This window comes from Sardina pilchardus, chromosome 14, assembly GCF_963854185.1.
Source record: "Sardina pilchardus chromosome 14, fSarPil1.1, whole genome shotgun sequence".
NCBI classification, from domain to species: domain Eukaryota; kingdom Metazoa; phylum Chordata; class Actinopteri; order Clupeiformes; family Clupeidae; genus Sardina; species Sardina pilchardus.
In genome coordinates, this window is record NC_085007.1 from 15839115 (window position 1) to 15859433 (window position 20319).

The 20319-nt window shown below is 44.8% G+C and overlaps 1 protein-coding gene across 2 annotated transcripts; it reads left to right on the top strand.

Moving 5' to 3' along the window:
* Window positions 1-692: 692 nt before the first annotated feature.
* lmnb1 (lamin B1) lies at window positions 693-20122 on the top strand. 2 transcript variants are annotated; one of them, XM_062553397.1, is made up of 11 exons: window positions 693-1425; window positions 7905-8061; window positions 9058-9183; window positions 10765-10935; window positions 11740-11865; window positions 13951-14171; window positions 15129-15354; window positions 16061-16165; window positions 16726-16845; window positions 18093-18221; window positions 18627-20122. In XM_062553397.1, the coding sequence occupies exons 1-11, from the start codon at window positions 1064-1066 to the stop codon at window positions 18666-18668; spliced, it is 1785 nt and encodes a 594-aa protein (XP_062409381.1). In that variant the 5' UTR covers window positions 693-1063; the 3' UTR covers window positions 18669-20122. The 2 variants fall into 2 exon arrangements, with proteins under 2 accessions (XP_062409381.1, XP_062409382.1); XM_062553398.1 differs by having other exon boundaries at window positions 18093-18191.
* Window positions 20123-20319: the final 197 nt, after the last annotated feature.

The window sequence follows — 20319 nt, forward strand, 5'->3', positions numbered from 1 at the left end:
CTGGTGCATGTCTGTATAGTGCATAAAAAAAACTTAAACTGAACAAACCACAACATTCAAACAGAGCAATATCTATATAGGAGATTGCACAGTGCCATTGCTTGTTTTGAATTGAAAGGTATCTGAGAGGAACTCACATCGTAGGAGCGCACGCTTTTGGGTTAAGCGTGACGCAACTACGCCAGCTTTCGCCATCTGGCACGATGCTCTCATACGTTACCACTGGAGCCCATAGGCGCGATGTGTCAACATTAGTTTACCACATGTTAGCTCGATCACCACACAGCTTCGTGAAAACTCTAAACGATAGCCTTGCCTTTGATAAGTCCAGTTGTCCACAATTCGATACAACATTTATTTAAAAATAATCATTAGAACTTCAGGATAATAGGTCTACAATATTATGCTGATCATATTATGCTGATTCTGCATGAGAAGCAAGTATTTTGCATTCGGACAAAATAGCCTATTTCCTTTCCATATTTATAAACAAACTACAATTCTATTTGCGCGTATTCCCGCAGATTATATACCACGTGTTGTTATTTTGGCGCAACGTTGGATACATTCCTTGTATTTTGAATTTTGTCTCGGACGCTCAAGTTGAAACGAGCCATTGCGTTTCGTCCTACCATTGGTGTTTTGTGGTCACGTTGTTATTGCATATTCATGAGCGGCCATATTAGTCAAACCCATTCTTTCATTCGGTTGGGAGACAAAGTGCGGCGTTTTCATGGGCCTTGTGGATATCTTGCCTTTTCGCAGCTTCTATTGTAGGCAGTTTACAAATGGTTGTATTGTTGTAAGCTAATTTGTTTGATCGCGCAATTCCAAAAGTGCAGTTGGATAACCAACTGCTCACTACCGAAGGCCAAGCTATATCTGGATTGCTGTATTTAACACGTTTCTTTTAACCAGTCATTTTGCTCTGGTCATCTGAGTCAATTGTTCGCGACTCGACATCTGTTTTACGCCAGTTTTAAGAGGTTTCATTTGGTAGCTTATTCCTTTTTAAAAATATTAGGACTACTTTTTAATTTCGAATCAGCATTTTTGTTTTACAATGGCGACCGCAACTTCAACTCCGGCCGGGCAAAGAATAAGCTCCCGCACTGCCGGCAGTACTCCTCTGAGCCCCACGAGGATATCCCGGCTGCAAGAGAAAGAGGAGCTCTGCAACCTGAACGACCGACTGGCCATTTACATCGACAAAGTCCGAAGTCTTGAATCCGAAAATAGCGTTCTCCATCTGCAAATCAACGAGAAGGAAGAAGTCAGGAGCCGGGAGCTTACGGGTTTGAAATCACTGTACGAAACCGAGCTCGCAGACGCCAGGAGATCCCTCGATGACACGGCCAGAGACCGCGCGAGGCTGCAGATCGAATTGGGAAAGATCAAATCCGAGCACGAGCAGTTACTACAGACGTGAGTGGTTTATACCTGCCATGTGACTGTACATTTCTATATACTGGTTTAAACCGCATGCATTTCTTGTGATAATTTTAGTACTGGCTATTTCTTCGCCCCGACCCCACAAGATTATATTTTGTATCCAGTCCAGCAGGTGTTGAGGTCGTAACGTGATACATGTATCAAGCTGACGATGGTATTTGTTGCCAATTTTCTACACGCTGCTCATGGCGCCTCTGCACTGGTAACAACCAGAATCCCGCGTCTGTGATGTTTTCATTTGAGTCAGTACCCCCTCCCCTTGGGTAAAAAAGTTTAACCGCTTAATGTCTACATTGGTTAACAATTTATTTGTAACAATTGTCTTCATGATGTGTAGAGCTTTCAACCCAACTTCGTTTAGTTGGTGTAGTTTATGTTTTACACCAAGTTGCAGTGTAGGAAAGATGCAGTTTTGACTTTTCCAAGAGCCACACCTATTGATAGTAGCGTATGGGGGAGGGGCGAGTACCTAGTCCATTCCTAGCCATTTGAATGGAATTTGTACCGTCATCACCCAACAGAGCAAGAATGTTTTTCTTTTTTGCAATTTATTGCATTTCTAAATTGTAGGCTACACAAATATGTTTTGCCATATGTGCCTGTTGTACTTAACGCAATTACACCAGGTCTTTGTTGCATTTTTATTTCCCTTTCCAGCCTATTTCGAAATAACTGTTATGCCTATGTAGAAACTATTTTTCACGTTACCATGGATGCAAGAGGAAATGAGTAGTTTTACGTAAGGTTAAGGTGTGACTTATCCTAGACCTGCCTCACCCAATGAAGATGTTTACTTAAGCTTGACAGGATAAACCATGCACCTGAAAATAATCAAAACTGAATGATTAGATTCACCACCCTTCTCTCTCTGGTAGCCTACAATGGTTATGTTAATTCCTTGCCCTGTAACTGCCTTGGTCATCCTTCTCTGCAATTTTCTGATATCATTATGAAGAAAGGCTAGGTCTTGAACTTGGGATAAGTTAAAAAAAGTTATGAAAAAAAAGTTCAGCATCCCATTTTATTTGTGCTGTGGTCAGATAGAGTATTTCAATTTGCCCATTTTCAGGCCAAGAGAAGTCCTGGTGGGAGTATTTTTTTTTCTCTCTGAATTGTCCTCCTGCATACCCCTCGTGCTCACGTGAGACCAGTCCACCCTGGGATAATTCCTTCCACAGGTCACATGAGCTGTTGAATGAGTACTCGTTCTCAATTACACGAACATGTCAGCCGTTAAGGACCCTCGGATGTTTCCCTATAGCTCTGATACCCTGCATATGACAGGAGTATGATTCAACAGAGAGAATTAATGAACCCACCCAATGTTTCAAACGGTGCCCATCTTGCTCCCCTTGCAATGGCTGAACTAAGCCGTGTTAACTCCTCCACCATCTTAAATGATTAGTGAGTGCTTATAGCCCAATTTGGTGATTGTAAGGCTTTAACTTAAATCAGCATTTACTATGTCAGTGTAAACCTATGCAATAAGCCCAACTTCAAAAAACAAAACAAACAAAAAAAAAAAATTCAGGATGCCCTTCCCTTTTATATCAATTCAAGTATGTTATAAACAGGAAATTGGGAAATGATCATGTGCCATGATTGGCTCTGTAGCACAAAAGTGGTGTTGTGCAGCTGCTCTAAAGTACAACATTGTCTGACTCTGAATGAAGGGCGGTAGATACGATCACAGATGATTTGAATATTCCCATGAATGATGGTCACCACTGCCTCACTTGTGACTTGAAGCTATTTTCCAGTTGGTCACAACCGCATAGCCTATTATATGGTGCTCGGTGATGGGTTCATTCATTGCTGATGTAGAATATTTTGCCTAAAGGACCTTTCTGATGAGATTTGAAAATGAAAACTTTTAAAGTAATCTGTTTATTGTTGTGCTCATAAATGTATGCCTTGAAGTCATCGATGGACTTTTAGGTAATCCATTTTTAAGTTGAAAACTAATTTTGTACTAGCTCAAACGTGGATTATAAGTCTTTTTTTTCACTTGATTAGTTTCTGTCACTCATGTTCCCCTGCATAATTTGAATTTGAAATGATTATTACTTGGCATTCTTTGAATACCAAGTCACTCTCAGCGACATGGAATGTGACGCGTCGCAGAATCATAGGCTTAGCGTCGACCCCTTGCAACCTCAGTGCACATGGTTTAGTGATGGCCACCACTCACGTCGACCACACCCTTAGGACATCCATGGCCGCATGGAGCTAGGTGTACATGTCAAATCGGTGTTGGGTAACTACAAGGTTGCATGGGGCTTGTTCTTACAAGCCTCCTTTTTTGTCCCCTCCTTTTTCTGGTAGTTTATGAGAGTCTCATGCCTGCTAATAGGAGGGTGGGCTTCCTGTATCATGGTAATTGGCTTGGTGTATATGCGGAGTGTAGCCCGCTCTTTTCTTGCAGCTTGCTTCACTCTAATTGGATGTCTGGTTGTCGCCTCTCATGGGATTTCAGAGTTATAGCGTATCTGTTTGCAAACTTTGGACGCTAGTACACCAGTGTGGCTTTGCACAGCTATGCATACAACTCGGCTTTTGCTGACTGACTTCAGAAAGCGGAAATTCCTCCGCAACTTGCCCTGAAGTTGTGGACACAGCGCTGATCGGCCACAGATGAGCCGTGTTTTTTTTTTTTTTTTTTCACTCTTTGAGAACTTAAGCCAAAGTCTCCTCAGCGTGTTTTCCACTGTTCCGCGTTCCTCTCCTCCTCTGCTGCCTTTTGGCGCTGCATATTTGCACCATCCTTCAGCACCACCAGTGCTGCTGAACACCTAGAGAGAGCGAGACAGAGAAGGAGGGCTGGGGGGGGGGGGGGGGAGACGAGGGACAAGCAAGGAGTCACATTTGGGGGCACCCTGGTCCCTGGCCCTTGATTGACTGTAGCAGCTACCTTGGGGCCTTTGCCCCTCCACCTGTTTTCAGAGTGCCGGCCACAAACAGATGGGCTTTATTAGAGAATAGTACCCACTGGCCGCACGTGGCCACACAGGGAAACTCTGCTTTCTCGCGTGCGGCCCCTCTCCTGTTAGAGGGTGGGGGTAGGGTGGGCACCCCTCCCCAAAAAAAGCTAATATCCTGTTGTATTGCAGTCTGACTATGCGGCTGGAGTTTCTCTAGTTCTCCTCTTTGCAATGCCAGGTGATAAATATAGACTTGCTTAGATAAACAACGCTTTTTAGGGAAGTTCATGTCATTTGTTTCAATCTAAACGTAAAACATATGTTTTTTTGTTTTGTTTTTTTTAACAGCTGTCTTTTTTCAAGTTTTTTAAACTGTGATGGCAGTTTAATGGAGACATGTTTATTTTATCCTGCAAAAAAAAAAAAGCCTCGACATGAGATCATTCCATGAGGTGGAGGCAGTAGTCTTTTTATGCATCCTGGCCATAAACAAACTAAGTGCGTTTCAGAATGACCTAGTTCGGCGCAAGTTTTAGTGGAAAGCCCAGTGGCCCTGCTGTCGTGGAGGGTGACAGTTGTTTTGAGTGTTGGAGGTAGAGGAGCCTAGACTAGCGACGGCGGGGTGGAGGTGAAACAGACTCGGCATTGAGAGAAGGAGCAGCTGGGAGGTGCTTGTGATGTATAGTGAAGCTCCTGGTGGCCCAGCTGTTCGCACGCTTTCTCGCTGAGGGGAGGAAAAAATGTTGTCTTTGTTTGGCTTGATGCACATGCGTATCAGCCAACCAGTAAAAGGTCGGGGGGGTAAAATCAGGGTCTGATTTCTTTAGGTAGAGAACTTGTGATTTTCAGGGGCTTTTTTTTGGTTGGCAGTTGAGACTTGTTATTCATGTGATTTAATCTTGGCCAGTGGCCATCTATAATTTGAATATAGACACATGGTGAACCAAGCCGGAAAAAGAGTCTGCTGTTGTACAGACACCTGAAATTGAAACGGTTATGAAGTGAAACACTGCACCTGTGAAATGCTTGTCAGCCCTGGAATGTGTGTGTGTGCGTATGTGTGTGTGTGTTTATACACATCTGAGGAATGTACGTTTTGGTACTTTTCCAAGAATCCCTTGCCTTTGGCCATCACGTGCAAAGTCTTGAGGTTTTGTGCCGATGTTCTTGGACTTCAGGAGGACTGCTTGTGAGCACATGAAAGGAGAAGGAGGAGGGGATCAATATCTACACTCTCCCTCTCACCCCCACCCCCTCCTCCTTTGCCAGTCTGTTCTACTCACACATGTATACGAAATGCCAGTCATACCAGAGGCATTCCTCACATTCTGTGCTCTACCTTTACACTGCCGAGACCCGCCCTCACCTCTGTCCCCTCCAGCAGGAAAACAGAAGTGGGGTGGGGGTTGCCAGATAGTGATTTGTTCCCCCTCTCCCTTTCACCGTCCAAGCTTTATTAAAAAAAGAAAGAAAATGAGGCCCCTTCAACAGTCAATCTCTTGTTTTCTCCTGCTGCGGAAGCCACTAAGTCAGCAAAGCTAATCCCGCAAAGGCATGGAGTGACTTATGTTATGTTATGGTTTTTTTAAGCTGGTTATCTTTTGGGTATTTAGCTTTTCTTTCAGTTAAGTGCACAGCACTGTTGATGTGTAGAATGGTAATTAGCCATAAAGACTCTTATGCAAGACTCTTATGTGGGGCTAGCTATAAGCTAACCTGGGACATCGCTGGGGCGCCAGTTGGAATCTCATGTGATGGGAACCCCTGGCTGGCTGGACTCAGTCATGCGTTAACACATTTCTGTGCCGTTCTCACAACGTGTGTGTGTGTGTGTGTGTGTGTGTGTGCGCTTGAACAAACGGACACGGGCCCCAGCATGACTTTTTCCCAAACTGCTTTGCCATGTGAACAGCCAACTGCGAGTCACATGAAGGCTGCTCGAGCAGTTGTGGAACTCCACTCCTCCAATGAGATGTGGGTTCATGACCTGAAATAGGCTGAAAGTCTAGACGACAGCTACACTCACACACTCGTTATTTTCTCCTGGTCTTAGGGAGAGTGCTTGAAACCTCAGGCATGGCAATGCATAACTAGAAATACAGTGTGTGTGTGTGTGTGTACGTGGGTACGTGGGTGTATATCCATGTTGCTAGTTCCGCATTAGTGGATGAGTGGAGCGTTCTGTCAATACAAATCTCTCCTCCCCAGCAGGGGGTCCAGGGTAGGGATCAATGAGGGCCTCAGGGTCCTCTTCACACATGTTTGGTGCATACTTTAGGCATCCCGTGCCAAGCCCTGGCTTTTGAACATAGGAACACAGTAAAGCTCAGTTCAATGGTGAAAAACAGCCCAGTGTATGTATAACCCCCCCCCCCCTCCCTCTCTCTCTCTCTCTCTCTCTCTCTCTCTCTCTCTCTCTCTCTCTCTCTCTCTCTCTCTCTCTCTCTCTCTCTCTCTCTCTCTCTCTCTCTCTCTCTCTCTCTCTCTCTCTCTCTCGTGAGTTCCAGTTGACCGCTCCACAACCGTACCTCATCATATCCTGTGTGGCCGTTTTTCTTTCACGCCCAGAGGGTGTCCATTGTGGAAGCAGGAAGCATTTCCCTGACCCTTCCATGGGTTTCCTAGCCACAGCTGAGACGTTATCAGCGGCCAGTTGGTTATGATTTTGGGTGGACTTCCTCGAGGAGCCCGCGTAGTCAGCAGCCTTTCCAGAGCTGTCCGCTGTCTCCTCAATCAGAGGGCAACCCCACGGAGTGCCCTTTTAAATGCACGAGGATGTGGATAGTTCAGTTCTTGGTGTGACTGAAGACATTTTTGGTGGGTGGGGAAAAAATTAATAAATTGTGACCTAATTTTGTTTGTTTTGCTCTTTTGCAAAAAAGAACCCAAAGACCTTGTTTTTGCATAAGAACTTTACATTGATTTTAACAAGTCAATAGACTGAGATGGCTCTTGAGCAAGCTCTGGACTGGAGACAGATTTACTCTAGATCGTATCGCCTATTACATCAGCTTACCTCGCCCATCAAGTTGTAGTGGAGCCACTGGATAGATCTAATCATCACCAGTCTCGCCGTGACAAATCCTGTCAATGGCCTGCATTTTTCTGTGTAATTCACACCTTCTGCTATTGTGTGATGGCTGTCAGTTGATGTCTTTTCATTGTTTTTAACTATTTGTTTGACAACATCCAACACCATTGAGGAAGGCCCTCTCTGGCTATGCATTCCAGCCATTGATCTCAGGGATTTTGCTGATTCTGTTTTTATGATTAATGAAGGTGATTGGATTGTTGAATAATTTGTAGGTGGAGCATGACATTTCTAGCCTATCGGGGAGCCCCTTTCCCTTGATCCAGCCCTCACCTTCCCACCCCAAGTTATACTTAATACTCCTGATGTGGAACCAGAGGGCTTTACGACCTGTTAGTCTGGCCTAAGTCCACTAGTTCAGCCTCTCCCATGTCTGCTGATCCCCTTGTTGACGCCGGTAATGCTGGCGACCGATCTGATGACTTCTCCCATCCACACAGTCATGCCAAGAAGGACACGGACCTCTCAGGCGCCCTGGTACGGTTGAAGGACCTGGAGGCGCTGCTCAACTCCAAAGATGCAGCCCTGGCCAATGCGCTGTGCGAGAAGAGGGCCCTGGAGGCGGCCATGGCTGACCTGCAAGCCCAGGTCCAGGAGGTATGTATGGTGCAAAAGCTACATCTAGCTCTGGAAATAATTTAGTGACAGTGTTTGTTTACATACACACAAACACAAGAGATCTCTGCACATACAGTGGGGAGACTTAAGTATTTGACCCCATGCTAAAGTTGACTAAAAACAGTAATATAAAATCATTTTTTGACAATTGATCTTAATGCCTTAATTAAAAAGATGAGTAAAAATCCAACCTTTAAGGACCAATTTTTTTTGTGTATTTTAGGAAGAACATTTATTTATTTACAATACATTATTCAATCACAAAGAAAATTGGTGTCCTTAAAGGTTGGATTTTTACTGATTTTTTTACTATTGTTTTTTAATTAAGGCATTAAGAGCAATTGTCAAAAGATTTCATATTCCTCTTTTTAGTCAACTTAAGCATGGGGTCAAATACTTAGTCTCCCCACTGTAGATGAATGAATGAATGCATGCATGCACACAACTATGTTGTACAATACATGAGTACATCACAGTTTTTCAGGGAGAAGCAAATAAGGCAAGGGTTGCAATTTTACAGTTTTAAAGTTAAGTTTATGACCTTTTATTATGCTTACAAAAGTGATAGGACATGGCAGAGGTCAGATTTGAGCTTGGATCCCTGTGGGCACTTGGTTGGGCCAGAATGTGGTACGGACACTAGCCGCTTGTCTGGCTCCCCTGGTTTTCTGTAGTGTTACTCTTACTGTCAGTAAAATGGTTTGTTTTCTTCCGGCTTAATCACTTTTGGACTTTGAGTCATGTCATTAAATCGCCAATAGGGGGCAATGTCACTTACATATTGTACTGCTCCTTTCAGACCTGAGGAAGTATAAGTAAGGAAGAATCTACCCTCACTTCACATGGGTTGAATTAGTCTTGAGATTTCTCACATCTCAAAACTGTTTGAAAAAGGATTAATGATTCTCTTCTCTTTCTCCCCCTCCCTTTCCTCTCCTCCTCTCTACATTGTGTCTGTGTGCTTCCCACTCTCAGCTGGACGCAGGCTTGATCGCAGCCAAGAAGCAGTTGGGGGAGGAAACTCTGCTCCGCGTGGACCTGGAGAACCGTTGCCAGAGCCTGATGGAGGAGCTGGAGTTCCGCAAGAACATGTTTGAGGAGGTGAGCCCTTTAGCCAAACCCTCCCTTTTTTTTCCAGTAGGTAGAACCCTCTCCACCAGCCACCCAGGTGAAGGAAAAAAAACGCCTTGGGCCCTCTGCAGGAAAAAAAAACTCTGGTGACATTTTCCACCTGCCGCGAATGATTGACGTGTGGGAGGCAGCAGACCTGTTCTGCCACCCACGCCAGACAACCTGTTTTTTTACTTTCGGCATCAGAAGTGTTTACTCGAGGTTTCCACCAGCCAGCCAACACCTGTTTAGGCGGCTGTACAACATCCATGGGCACCTCTTTGTGTGGCATTTCTGAGCAATCACTTGTTTTATTGCACCACTTTTCTATCTATTGAAGATGTGGTAGATCACTGAACTTGTGCCAAGCCATAAAGTGGCATTTGGCATGTGATGAATGCACTCTCCCTGGTGTTCCTGGTTGCACAATGGAAGAATAATTAGTGCTACAAAAATTGGAAGGAAATTGGACGTTTATCTACAGTATATACAGAATATATGTATGTATGTATGTACTGTATGTATCTATCTACTGTGTGTGTGTGTGTGTGTGTGTGTGTGTGTGTGTGTGTGTGTGTCACACACACACACACACACACACACACACACACACACACACACACACACACACACACACACACACACACACACACACACACACTATATATACAGACACAGATAGACAAATAGTACAATATAAAGATACAGATATATACAGAACTGTTAATTTATTTATTTTGGCATTTATTTTTCCACCTATGTATTGTGTTCATTGGGTCCAGTCAGTTAGATCATGACTGTGAATGGATTACAGTGGCGCGTGTGTTTAGCTTACAGGCCGAAATGGCCATTCCATTGAGCCCACTGTTCCATTCACAAACCTATCTGGGACACGTCCGCCTGCAGAGTTGACTTAACAGACCGATCACATCAATGACATGCTACGCATACGATGAGCTCCCCTGTCGCTTTGTGTCCCCTGCAGGCACAGACCTGTGTGTGTGTGTGTGTGTGTGTGTGTGTGTGTGGCTCTTTTGGGGGCTAGCCCATCTGATTACCACTCGGCGAGTGACTGCCGGCCTTGCTGACATGAGCGGCTGCTGCAGATTATGCTGTGAAGCTGCAGATTATGCTGTGAAGCTTGCAGTCCTTTTGTTGGCCCTTATAACTATGAGCGCGCCGCTGAATGAGACGTATTGTGCGCTTTGTTTGACGGAAGGTTGTTTTTTTTTCCTCTCTCTCCCTCCATCCCCTCTCTGGTCCCCTCCCACTGCCCTCTCCTATGCCTACCCTTCACACGCTACACTCTCTTTAACAACCCTCTTCAACTTGATCACCTCTCCTCTCACTCAATCACTCTTGTTTTCTCTTAACACTCTCTTTTTTCTCTCTCTCTCTTTCTCTTTCTCTTTCTCTCTACCCCTACATCTTTTTCTCTCTCTCCCTACATCTTTCTCTCTCTCTCTCTCTACATATCTCTCACTCTACGTCTTTCTCTTTTTCTCTCTCTCTCTACATCTTTCTCTCTCTCTCTGCCTACATCTCTCTTTACCCCCCCCCCCCTCCCCGTAGGAGGTAAAGGACACTCGTCGCAGCCACGAGACGCGTCTGGTGGAGGTGGACTCTGGCCGGCAGGTGGAGTACGAGTACAAGCTGCAGCAGGCCCTGATGGACATACGCCAGCAGCAGGAGGAGCAGCTCAAGCTCTACAAAGAAGAGATGGAGTCCACCTATGTGGCCAAGGTCAGCAACCAACCTCCCACACAATGGGTGACTCTCAAACACTCTCCTCGATCCTCGAGGGCCGTTCCCACTGATCTACAGCTAACACTGGATAGACTATCCCATTGTTGCCGGCCCCATCATTCTTTATCTAGATCAGTGAGGATCGAGGAAGGAAGGGAGGGTGTATAAAGCACCAAATGAGAGGCACCCATAGAGTTCCGCTTCAATAAATGCACTTTATCCACACCGGTTCAGGTCATTTCAGGGCAAAAGGTGGTGGTCTGTTCACGCAATCAAAACACACGCTCCTAGAAAGTAGCAAACAATGTAGTGTCTGTGAAATGTCAAGAAATCTACATATACAGTATGGTCATATTAGGAACTGGAAGTTCACATATTGCTCAGTTTGAGGTGTGGAATGATTAAACAGAAAGTTACTGACGGACCACTGTTTGGGTACTGTAGGTGACCCAAGTCATATAGGGTTCTCAAGTCGAGGGGCCCAGTAAAGAACATGATGGTTGCCAGCTGCAGTAGAAAACATTTGTAAAAGAGGTTTTGCAGAGAGATTCAGTGGTCACAAGATTCAAGCTTTAAATGCCTTCACACTTCAGCAGAGATGCCCATGTGTCAAAGTATTGCTTCCTTTCTCTCACCCTCACCCTTACTCTCACCCCCCCCTCACTCTCTGCAACAACGCAAGCGGTTCCTCTTTGCACTTCTTTCACAGTGTCGCGCAGGTTTCTCTTCTGTGTGCGAGTGCTTTAAACCTCTGCCGGGGGTGTGTGTGTGTTTGTGTGACACTTTGTTTTGCCGTTGCAGCTGGAGAACGTGCGTCTGTCGTCGGAGATGAACAGCGGCGCCGCCAGCATGGCCCGTGAGGAGCTGAAGGAGTCGGCGCTGCGCGTGGAGAGCCTCGCCGCCCAGATGGCCAGCATGCAGAAGGAGGTGCGCACTCCTCTCACTAGCTTCCTCTCCTCCTCCTTTCCCCTCCTCCTGTCTCCTCTGCTCCTTCCCTCGCTACTCTCTTTCTCTCAGTCGAGTGAGATGTGACCAAACTGAACTGCGTTGCAGAAGGAGGTGCGCACTCATCTCACCAACTTCCTCTTCTCCTCCTCCTTTCCTTTCCTCTCCTTCTGTCTGCTCTGCTCCTTTCTTCTCTACTCTCTTCTTCTCTGCAGTTCAGTTTGTCACGTCTCACTCGATGGTCAAGTCTTTCTCGACTCTCAACTCTTCCTCCACCTTCACCGTTTGGTTTTTAATTCTGCCTCTTCCTTTTCCTCTTCTCTCTTCTGCTAGTTTCACGTCATTGTTTTTATCAGCAGCCGCATCAACCAGCTGTGGTGGCTGTGGCGAACAGCTAAATTCTCGACTCTTATTTCTCTCTTGTTTACTTTATGTGGTGTGCATGTCTCTAGTTGTTGATCATCAAAGCAGGGCTGTAGCGGAGGCTAACCACATGTAATTTTTAACGTAACATTTATGCACCTCCTCAATTTCGGAAATGGACTTTACGCACCTCTAAGTTGCACTTCTGTGCCTACGTACATATGGACGCCCACACACTGAATGTATACTAGATAAAATATTTTAATGGTTTTGTCTGAAAAGATTAGCCTATAGGCTTTCTAAAAGTTACTGGCTGCTTAACAGGATGTATTGTGCTGTCTTTTCTCCATTTGAACTTCACTTTACAGACACAGGTGAGACAAGACATTGATGCAGGAAGCAGAGAGGGAGGAGCGAGATAGAGGAGAGGATGAGAGAGGAGAAGCAGAGAGAGAATGAGAGATGAGGAAAAGAGCAAAAGATAACCGAATGAAGAAAAATGGAGAGAGAGAAGGAAAAAACAGGGAGAGGAGAGACAGAGAGCAGATGCCACCGGCACATCTGGACTGAAAAGCAGCAGAAACAATTGAATAGTGATTGTGTGGCCTGTAGGGAATGCCCAGCTATGCTCTTGTTACCATCAAATGGTAACCTATTGTGATGTGGTCAGAATGCATATACACCGAAATGCTGTGGTCTATCTTACTGGTGACCGCGGCACGGTTCGCCTGATTACAATACATCATTTATAGTTTACTCACCTCTTTTTATGCTGCATCCCTGGTCATAAAGGATACTCTGAAGCATTTTTGTGCAGCACAATCAGAAACTCTATGGTTTAAGGTTTATCGACCTTTGATTGGCTGCATATCTGGTAACTTTGGATCATGCAGATCAAACACTTGATGGGAATTTAAATCTTGCACAAGAGTCTCCTTCCTCTAAATGACTGGTAGTGCCGGTTTCACTTTGTAAAGGAGAACTCTGGCAACATAGTTTCTCAAGGTCACTGAGTACTGCTTTTACGATTTATTTTTTATCATGCCGCCAAAGTGTAGCACTGGCAGCTCAAGCAGTAGGCTACAGCAACTCGAGCCAGGTAGCAGTGTTTTTGTCTCTGACTCAAGTTTGATAAGAGGTGTGCGTCATTGGGCTGTTGAAAGAGTAATCCCTGGTTGTAGGCATTTCCGTATTGGATCCTGACCTATGCCAGTTGCCAGAAACATTCTGGAGGCCCTCTTGGATGCGTTTCCAACTTTAACTGCGTATTTTGATAACTAGTCTAGTGTGTCCTGTAATGATCTGGGACACCTGTCGCATTGCGTCTGTGTGCACGCTCTCACTAGCCGATGGTCATTACGGTCCATCTGTTAGTGGCACGTCTAATGAGTGTGTAGAGAAATGGCGAGATGCTGAGTCAGTGATGGTGACAGGTGCAGTGGAAGATGGTGACCCACGCATACTCTGCGGAGGTGGTCTTCATCTTGTACCTGCTACAGTCACTTGCTCCAAAATAACATGGCGTCAAATGACCCATTTATCGTTCTTTTTTCTGCTTAGAAAAATACATCAATACATCTGGCAGGAAATAAGCGACCAGAATGAAATTTGGGAAATGTCACATGCAGACACTTTTTTTGCCAATGGCCATGGTGTCTGTCATATAAAATGGTAATAATTGAATTTTGTGTGCGTGTGTTTCAGTCTCGTGGCTGGCAGGATCGCATCACCGAGCTGGAGTCAGCCCTGGCCCACGAGCGCGACACCAGCCGACGACTGCTGTCCGAAAAGGAGCGCGAGATCGCCGACATCCGCGCCAAGATGCAGCTGCAGCTGGACGAGTACGAGCAGCTCCTGGACGTGAAGCTGGCCCTCGACATGGAGATCAACGCCTACCGCAAGCTCCTGGAGGGAGAGGAGGAGAGGTGAGGCAGGCGAGAAGAACACATGTGACCCAAGCGCACACCATAACGATCTAGTGCTCATGGGCACAGCGGGCACAAAAAGAAGGCCTTAACAAAAGAAGGTCTTAACCTCCCTCCTTGATGCTCAGTCCTCCAGGCTCGTTCCCACTGATCTATAAAGAACACTGGATAGACTCTCCCATTGTTACCGCCCCATGATTCTTTATCTAGATCAGTGGAAACGAGGACCGAGGAAGGAAGGGAGGATGGATAAAAAGGCGAATGAGACAGGCCCAATGAATGAGCGAGAGCCTAGAAATCTAGAAGACGTGCACAATCTGTTTCAATAGACAAGAGAACGAAATGGGTGAAGTTTTATGCCTCCGTCGCTGTGATTGGCTACACTTAGAGAACAGAGGCATAATCATTTGATGGATGTGCTTGCATGAAAATGTGCACACATACTTGTTATTATGTTTGATTTAGATAGTCAACTAGGGATTTTCTTTCCCTTTTTGCTCAAATCGGTTTGAAAGAGATTTGACTGAAGTACAAACAACCCACTCAAAAGAGAAAACACAGAAAAGAGGAACTGAATCTATGCCCTAGACTTACCACTTGTAGTTGCACTTTTACACATAGGGCAATAGGAAAGATCATGTGTATGACCCAAAACAAGCAGAATTCTGATTAAATGGCCCAAAAGCAGTAAAGAGAAGTTTGTCAATGCGCACACACACACACACACACACACACACACACACACACCGAGCACTGCAAAACCATTTCATGGAATGCTCTGTACTTTGAAACAAATGTTCTTTGCATCTCATATTCTTTCTCTCCATCCTTTTGTTTCTGTCTCTCTTTCGTTTGCACTCTCTCTCTCTCTCTCTCTGTCCCTCTCTCCCTCTCTCTCTCTCTCTCTCTCTCTCTCCCTCTCTCTCTCTCTCCCTCTCTCTCTCTCTCCCTCTCCAGGCTGAAGCTCTCCCCCAGCCCGTCGTCTCGTGTGACGGTGTCGCGGGCGTCCTCGTCGCGGAGCGTGCGCACCACGCGGGGCAAGAGGAAGCGCGTGGACGTGGAGGAGTCGGAGGCCAGCAGCTCGGTCAGCATCGCCCACTCGGCCTCGGCCACCGGCAACGTCTGCTTCGACGAGCTGGACGTGGACGGCAAATTTGTCCGTCTGCAGAACACCTCCGAAGAGGTGAGGGATTTGCACGTACACGAGCGCTCCCTCGCACTCACACTCAGTGCAGACGCTTTTTAGTTGGAAGAGTTGGAAGGATGTGACCTCATTCGCAAGCACTAGCAGGCCATCAAAAAATGGGAGGAGGTGTGATGTTGTGATGTGACCACTACACACACACACACACACACACACACACACACACACACACACACACACACACACACACACACAAACATGCGCGCGCGCAGATGGAGAGATACCAAAGGATTTTCGAAAGAAACTGTCCCTCATCTCAATCTCCACCCCCTGCCGTGTTCTTTCCTGAGTCTCAAAAGACTTTCACTTAGACAGAAATTAGGCACTACATAAAGAGGGAGACCACAATAAGCAAACGCAAGTCTTCTGAAACCCCATGCAGTGGAATGAGCTGTTTGACTGTAGAGGGCTGCGTCCCTACAGCCAAGCGTATGGCCCCTCCGTGCCTGCAGGCTCATTCCTCGGCCTGTAAATATTCAAGGCTTGTCTGGGAGCCGTTGGTCCCCGGGGGTGCCCGCATAACGCTGACATTTGGTTCCCATTAACACTGGCAGGTCTCCACACGCTGTTTTGGCCCCTCCAGCTGTTTGTACCCCGTGTTTTTACAACACTATCTTTCTGTGTGTTTGTGTGTGTGTGTGTGTGTGTTTGTGTTCACGATCTTTGTCTTGATGTGTTTGATCAGGACCAGGCCATGGTGGGCTATGAGATGACCAGAGTGATCGGCGACGCCTCAGCCACCTACAAATTCACCCCCAAATACGTCCTCAAGGCCGGGCAGAAAGTCACTGTAAGTCACCTCTCTTGTCATTCTACATAGGGCAAGATGTTAACTTTAATTCTTTTTTCAATTTTCTTTGTGAACACCTGCTTTCTTCAGGTAGCAGGTGTGCCTACTTTTATTAGTAATTTCTGTCATGTACCTGGGAATGACCCCCCCCCCCCCCCCCTCACCCTATATGTCATATTTAAACAGCACTAACACTGTAGGAGTATTCAATATGTTGTGACTTGTGATACAAATGTTAATTCTTAGTTCAGTTGTAATACACACACACACAGGCTTAAACTTCTCTGGCACTATGCCAGAATTCAGGCGTGGGATGGGCTGGGTTTAGGATTTGCAAAATGGGTAATTATGTCTAAATGCTTGGAACATTTCTGATTACTTTGGGGACAGAATATCTGTTTTAACGCCCTGAGTTACAGCTGGTCTATGGAGATTGTACTGACTGTACTTCAAATGCACCCCCCCCTGTTAGTTGACAGCCTTTGAGATGGGGAAAGGTTTTTTTTTGCTGTAAAACGGAGGCCAGTAGTAAGTGGAACTTGTGTGGTTTGGGCCTCCAGATCTGGGCCTCCAATGCTGGTGTGAGCTCCAACCCCCCCACTGACCTCGTCTGGAAGAGCCAGAGCTCCTGGGGCACCGGAGAAGACGTGAAGGTCGTGCTGACTGACCCTCAGGGAGAGGTATGGCCCAGCGCCCTCTGTCTTTGTCCATCTGTGCCTTTTCTCTCTGCCACAACTATTCAAAGTGTCTTTGACTCTGTCTGTGTTCTTGAAAAAAATATTTTTTTATGAGGCTTTAGTTTTCACGATGCTTGTAGAACGCTCCATTGACTTGAATGGGATTTACTAATGTTCTGCGGTCAAATATATTTATGTAATTATTACCGCTGAAACATATAATTACTGCTGTCGATGCCAATGGGAGTTGTGCCTCTGATCTACATCTTTTATGACTCCTCAAGTAGTCTGGTCACTCCTTGCCATGGAACAGTGAAAGCAGACAGTTGATCAGCAGTGTTGAATATTTGATTCAAGCTCAGTGTGTCCTGTGAACTATTTATATCATGGCAAAACGGTAACAGATAAATGTAGAGACATAATGTGGAGTGTATTTTTGCGTTTTGGCAAGTAGCTGTATAATAAGCAGGATAATGTAGGGAACACCGGTCATTATCAGGAAAATGGAAGTCGCCATGTCGGGACTTATTTTCCTGAATCCTGATATTAACCAGCGTTTTATACATTATCCCTTACAGACAGACAGACAGACAGACAGGTTTTGTTCTTTGTCAGTTTTTATCTTTGAATCTCATGCTTCCTGTGTGTATACACCAAGTATTGTTTTCCAATGCTTCCCACAGTTACAACACTTTCAAGTTTTACTTTCAAATATGCGTAAATATCAACATCTTTGTAACTGCTTTCAGTAAATGGAAAGCAAGACCGATTTTAACAGCTGGCAGTTCAAGGCTGACTTGGCCGTTTGTATTTCCTGCTTGTGACTAGAAACAGGAAGCAAGGCTGTCGTTATTGGTGACGTCAGCAGAGGTGCAGTGGTCAGTGAGGCCTCCTGGTAACAGGGAACAGTTGGCTGAGTGAAGTGCGTTGATGAGTTGTCAGATTGGCACATTTACCAGAACATGAGCACAGGAAAGGCCTTTGCGTGGTGACATTGCAACAGAATAAAAAGTGGTGAAATCACACACGTCTCCTTGTTAGCGTGTCGAAAGAAAGGAAACGAACGTTGAAGAGTAGGTTGTTCAGGAAAGCGTTTATGTACCCATACTTTGTATGGGCAGTTGGGCATGTTGAGGTTTGGAAGCTGGTTCAGTGGCGAGATTATTGTGGAAGGAGTTGTTCCCATGTTCACCAGCAGAGGTCAGCCTTGCCTCAGTCAAGCAATGTGACCGTGGCACTTGTTCCAACAGGAGGTGGCTGTGAGGAGTACAGTGTTCAAGACAGCCATTGCTGAAGGGGAGGAGGAGGAGGAAGAGGAGGACGAAGACGACGATGACGAGGGTGTGGAGGTAATGGAGGAAGATCTCTTCCACCAGCAGGTAGTACACCTCCATTGGATTTCTGCTGCTGCTGCCACTCTAGCTAGCTAACTAACAGCAGCCACCCCTCCCCTCAGAGATCCGCCGACTTGGACTCAGAGCTGCACCGGATGCCAGCCAGAGTCACCTGATCTCTGTGGGGACTGTGGCTCACAGCATGAATTCACTAACACAATCCAGAGGCTCTGCACAGAATATCCAGTTGGAGGGTGCTTTTGCTGTGTGTTTTGTCTTTATTTGTTATTGGTGATGGTGGTAGCCTTAGTAATAAATGGTGGTAACCCTAGTGATAACAATAGGACTAATAATAAAACCTCTTCATAATAGGTGGGTGTATTGTCTTCATTGTCATTGTGTTGTGTTGTGCATAATGTGTGGTTGTTTTTGTTCTTTCTGCCAACTTAGGGAGATCCCCATCCTGCCAAAAGAGGTTGCTCCATCATGTAATCTCATCCAACCACCTCCAGACCACTCACCTCATCCTCCAACAACTCGTCACTGCCAGCTGCCAACCCTACCATCACAGAACTATTTTTATACCTTTTTAGTGATTGTAAAAACAAACACTTTTTTTTTTTTTTTAAGGTTTATTTTTTGGTGACATAGTACATTTTTATTTTTATGTGACTCATAATTTCACAGTACTGGGCTTTGTATGAACCAAATTATAATTTCTATTATTATTATTATTAATAATATGTTTGTTTTTATCAGAGGGGAGGACTTTTTTTGTAGCACAAAAAAAAAAAAATTGGAACATCTGTGACCAGAGGCAGCTTTGTGAAATTGTCAGTTCCTTCAGGTGCTGTGACTAAAACACTTCTCAGTATCCCTGCTCTATTTCTACTCTTATGAAGAAATTTAGGATTTTTAGAAAGTATTGATTTTTTTTTATAGGAGCTTCTTTCTCTCGATAGTCTTAGAAGGTTAAGATTTTACATGCATGCGAGTGAAATGGAAAATAAAGATCAAAGTTTGTAAAGCGTTTTTTTTTTTTTCATTTTTTTTCCGTTATTGTATCTAATTGAGACTCCATCTTAACAAAAGATCAAGAAATCTACAGCATTGAGCATTTTTGTTTGCTTTGTTTTTGAGGACAGCGAAATTGATTGTCTTGAAAACACAAACCACTAGTTACAAATGTGACGTCTAGGACCTTCTGCGCTGATGAACGTAAACCCTTCATCTTTCACCACAATAACTACAGGGATCACCGATGATATATGCCTCAATTGGTTAAGTCATGTGCACCACAGACCTGCAGATAGTACTGTAAATCTATAATGGTCATTAAGACTAAAAGCATGTTTTTATTAATTTCTTTCTTTTTCATTTGATAATCATTGTCATACTCCACTGTACCGGGCTGAAGGGACCCTCCTTCAAGATTTGGCAGGGTTTCTACTAGACCCGAAGTTTGTAGCTCCTGTTAAATATGATTTCAGTAGGTAAACCTACGGAGTTTTCTAGTCTACTCTGAAAAAGAGATCCATTACTGGACTCAAAACCTGTACCTACACTGTCGACTCCAAATTCTGAATTTTACAGTCAGCAACTGGTGTAACACTACAAGATAATCAGTCTTCTTGCGCAGTTGTGAACGGGGATGAACTGCATGCAATAAGCTAAGGAAGCTGATTCCAATGTCTTCTTTATGCCAAAGTCCCTCTTTGGCTGGAGATTTCTGAAAAAAATGTGATTGTCTATTTGTCTTCTTATACAAGCCGCCGCGTTGTATTCCTTATGCCTATTGGATTGAAAGATAACCATTTTATTAGGTCTGTGGGTTTTTGTCAGGGTGTCAGTTAACTTGCATGCATTTTATTTTTTTGTTTTATTTTTGCGTTGCTGTAACCTTAACATTTAAAATTCTAAATAAACTATTGATTTGTTGTATTTTCTATCTGATGTGTAGTGAAGTCATTGAGTAGTGTGAGGAGAAAGGATGGTAAAAAAAAATGACAAGTTGAAGGCTTGGGGAAAGGCTCAGTTAAATTGAGATTAATCTCTTAGCTTTTAAAGATCAGTCATTCTGCTGTTAGAAAGAATGTAATTGCCAGAAAAGTACCCTTTGTAGTCTTGCATGTTCTTAAGCGTC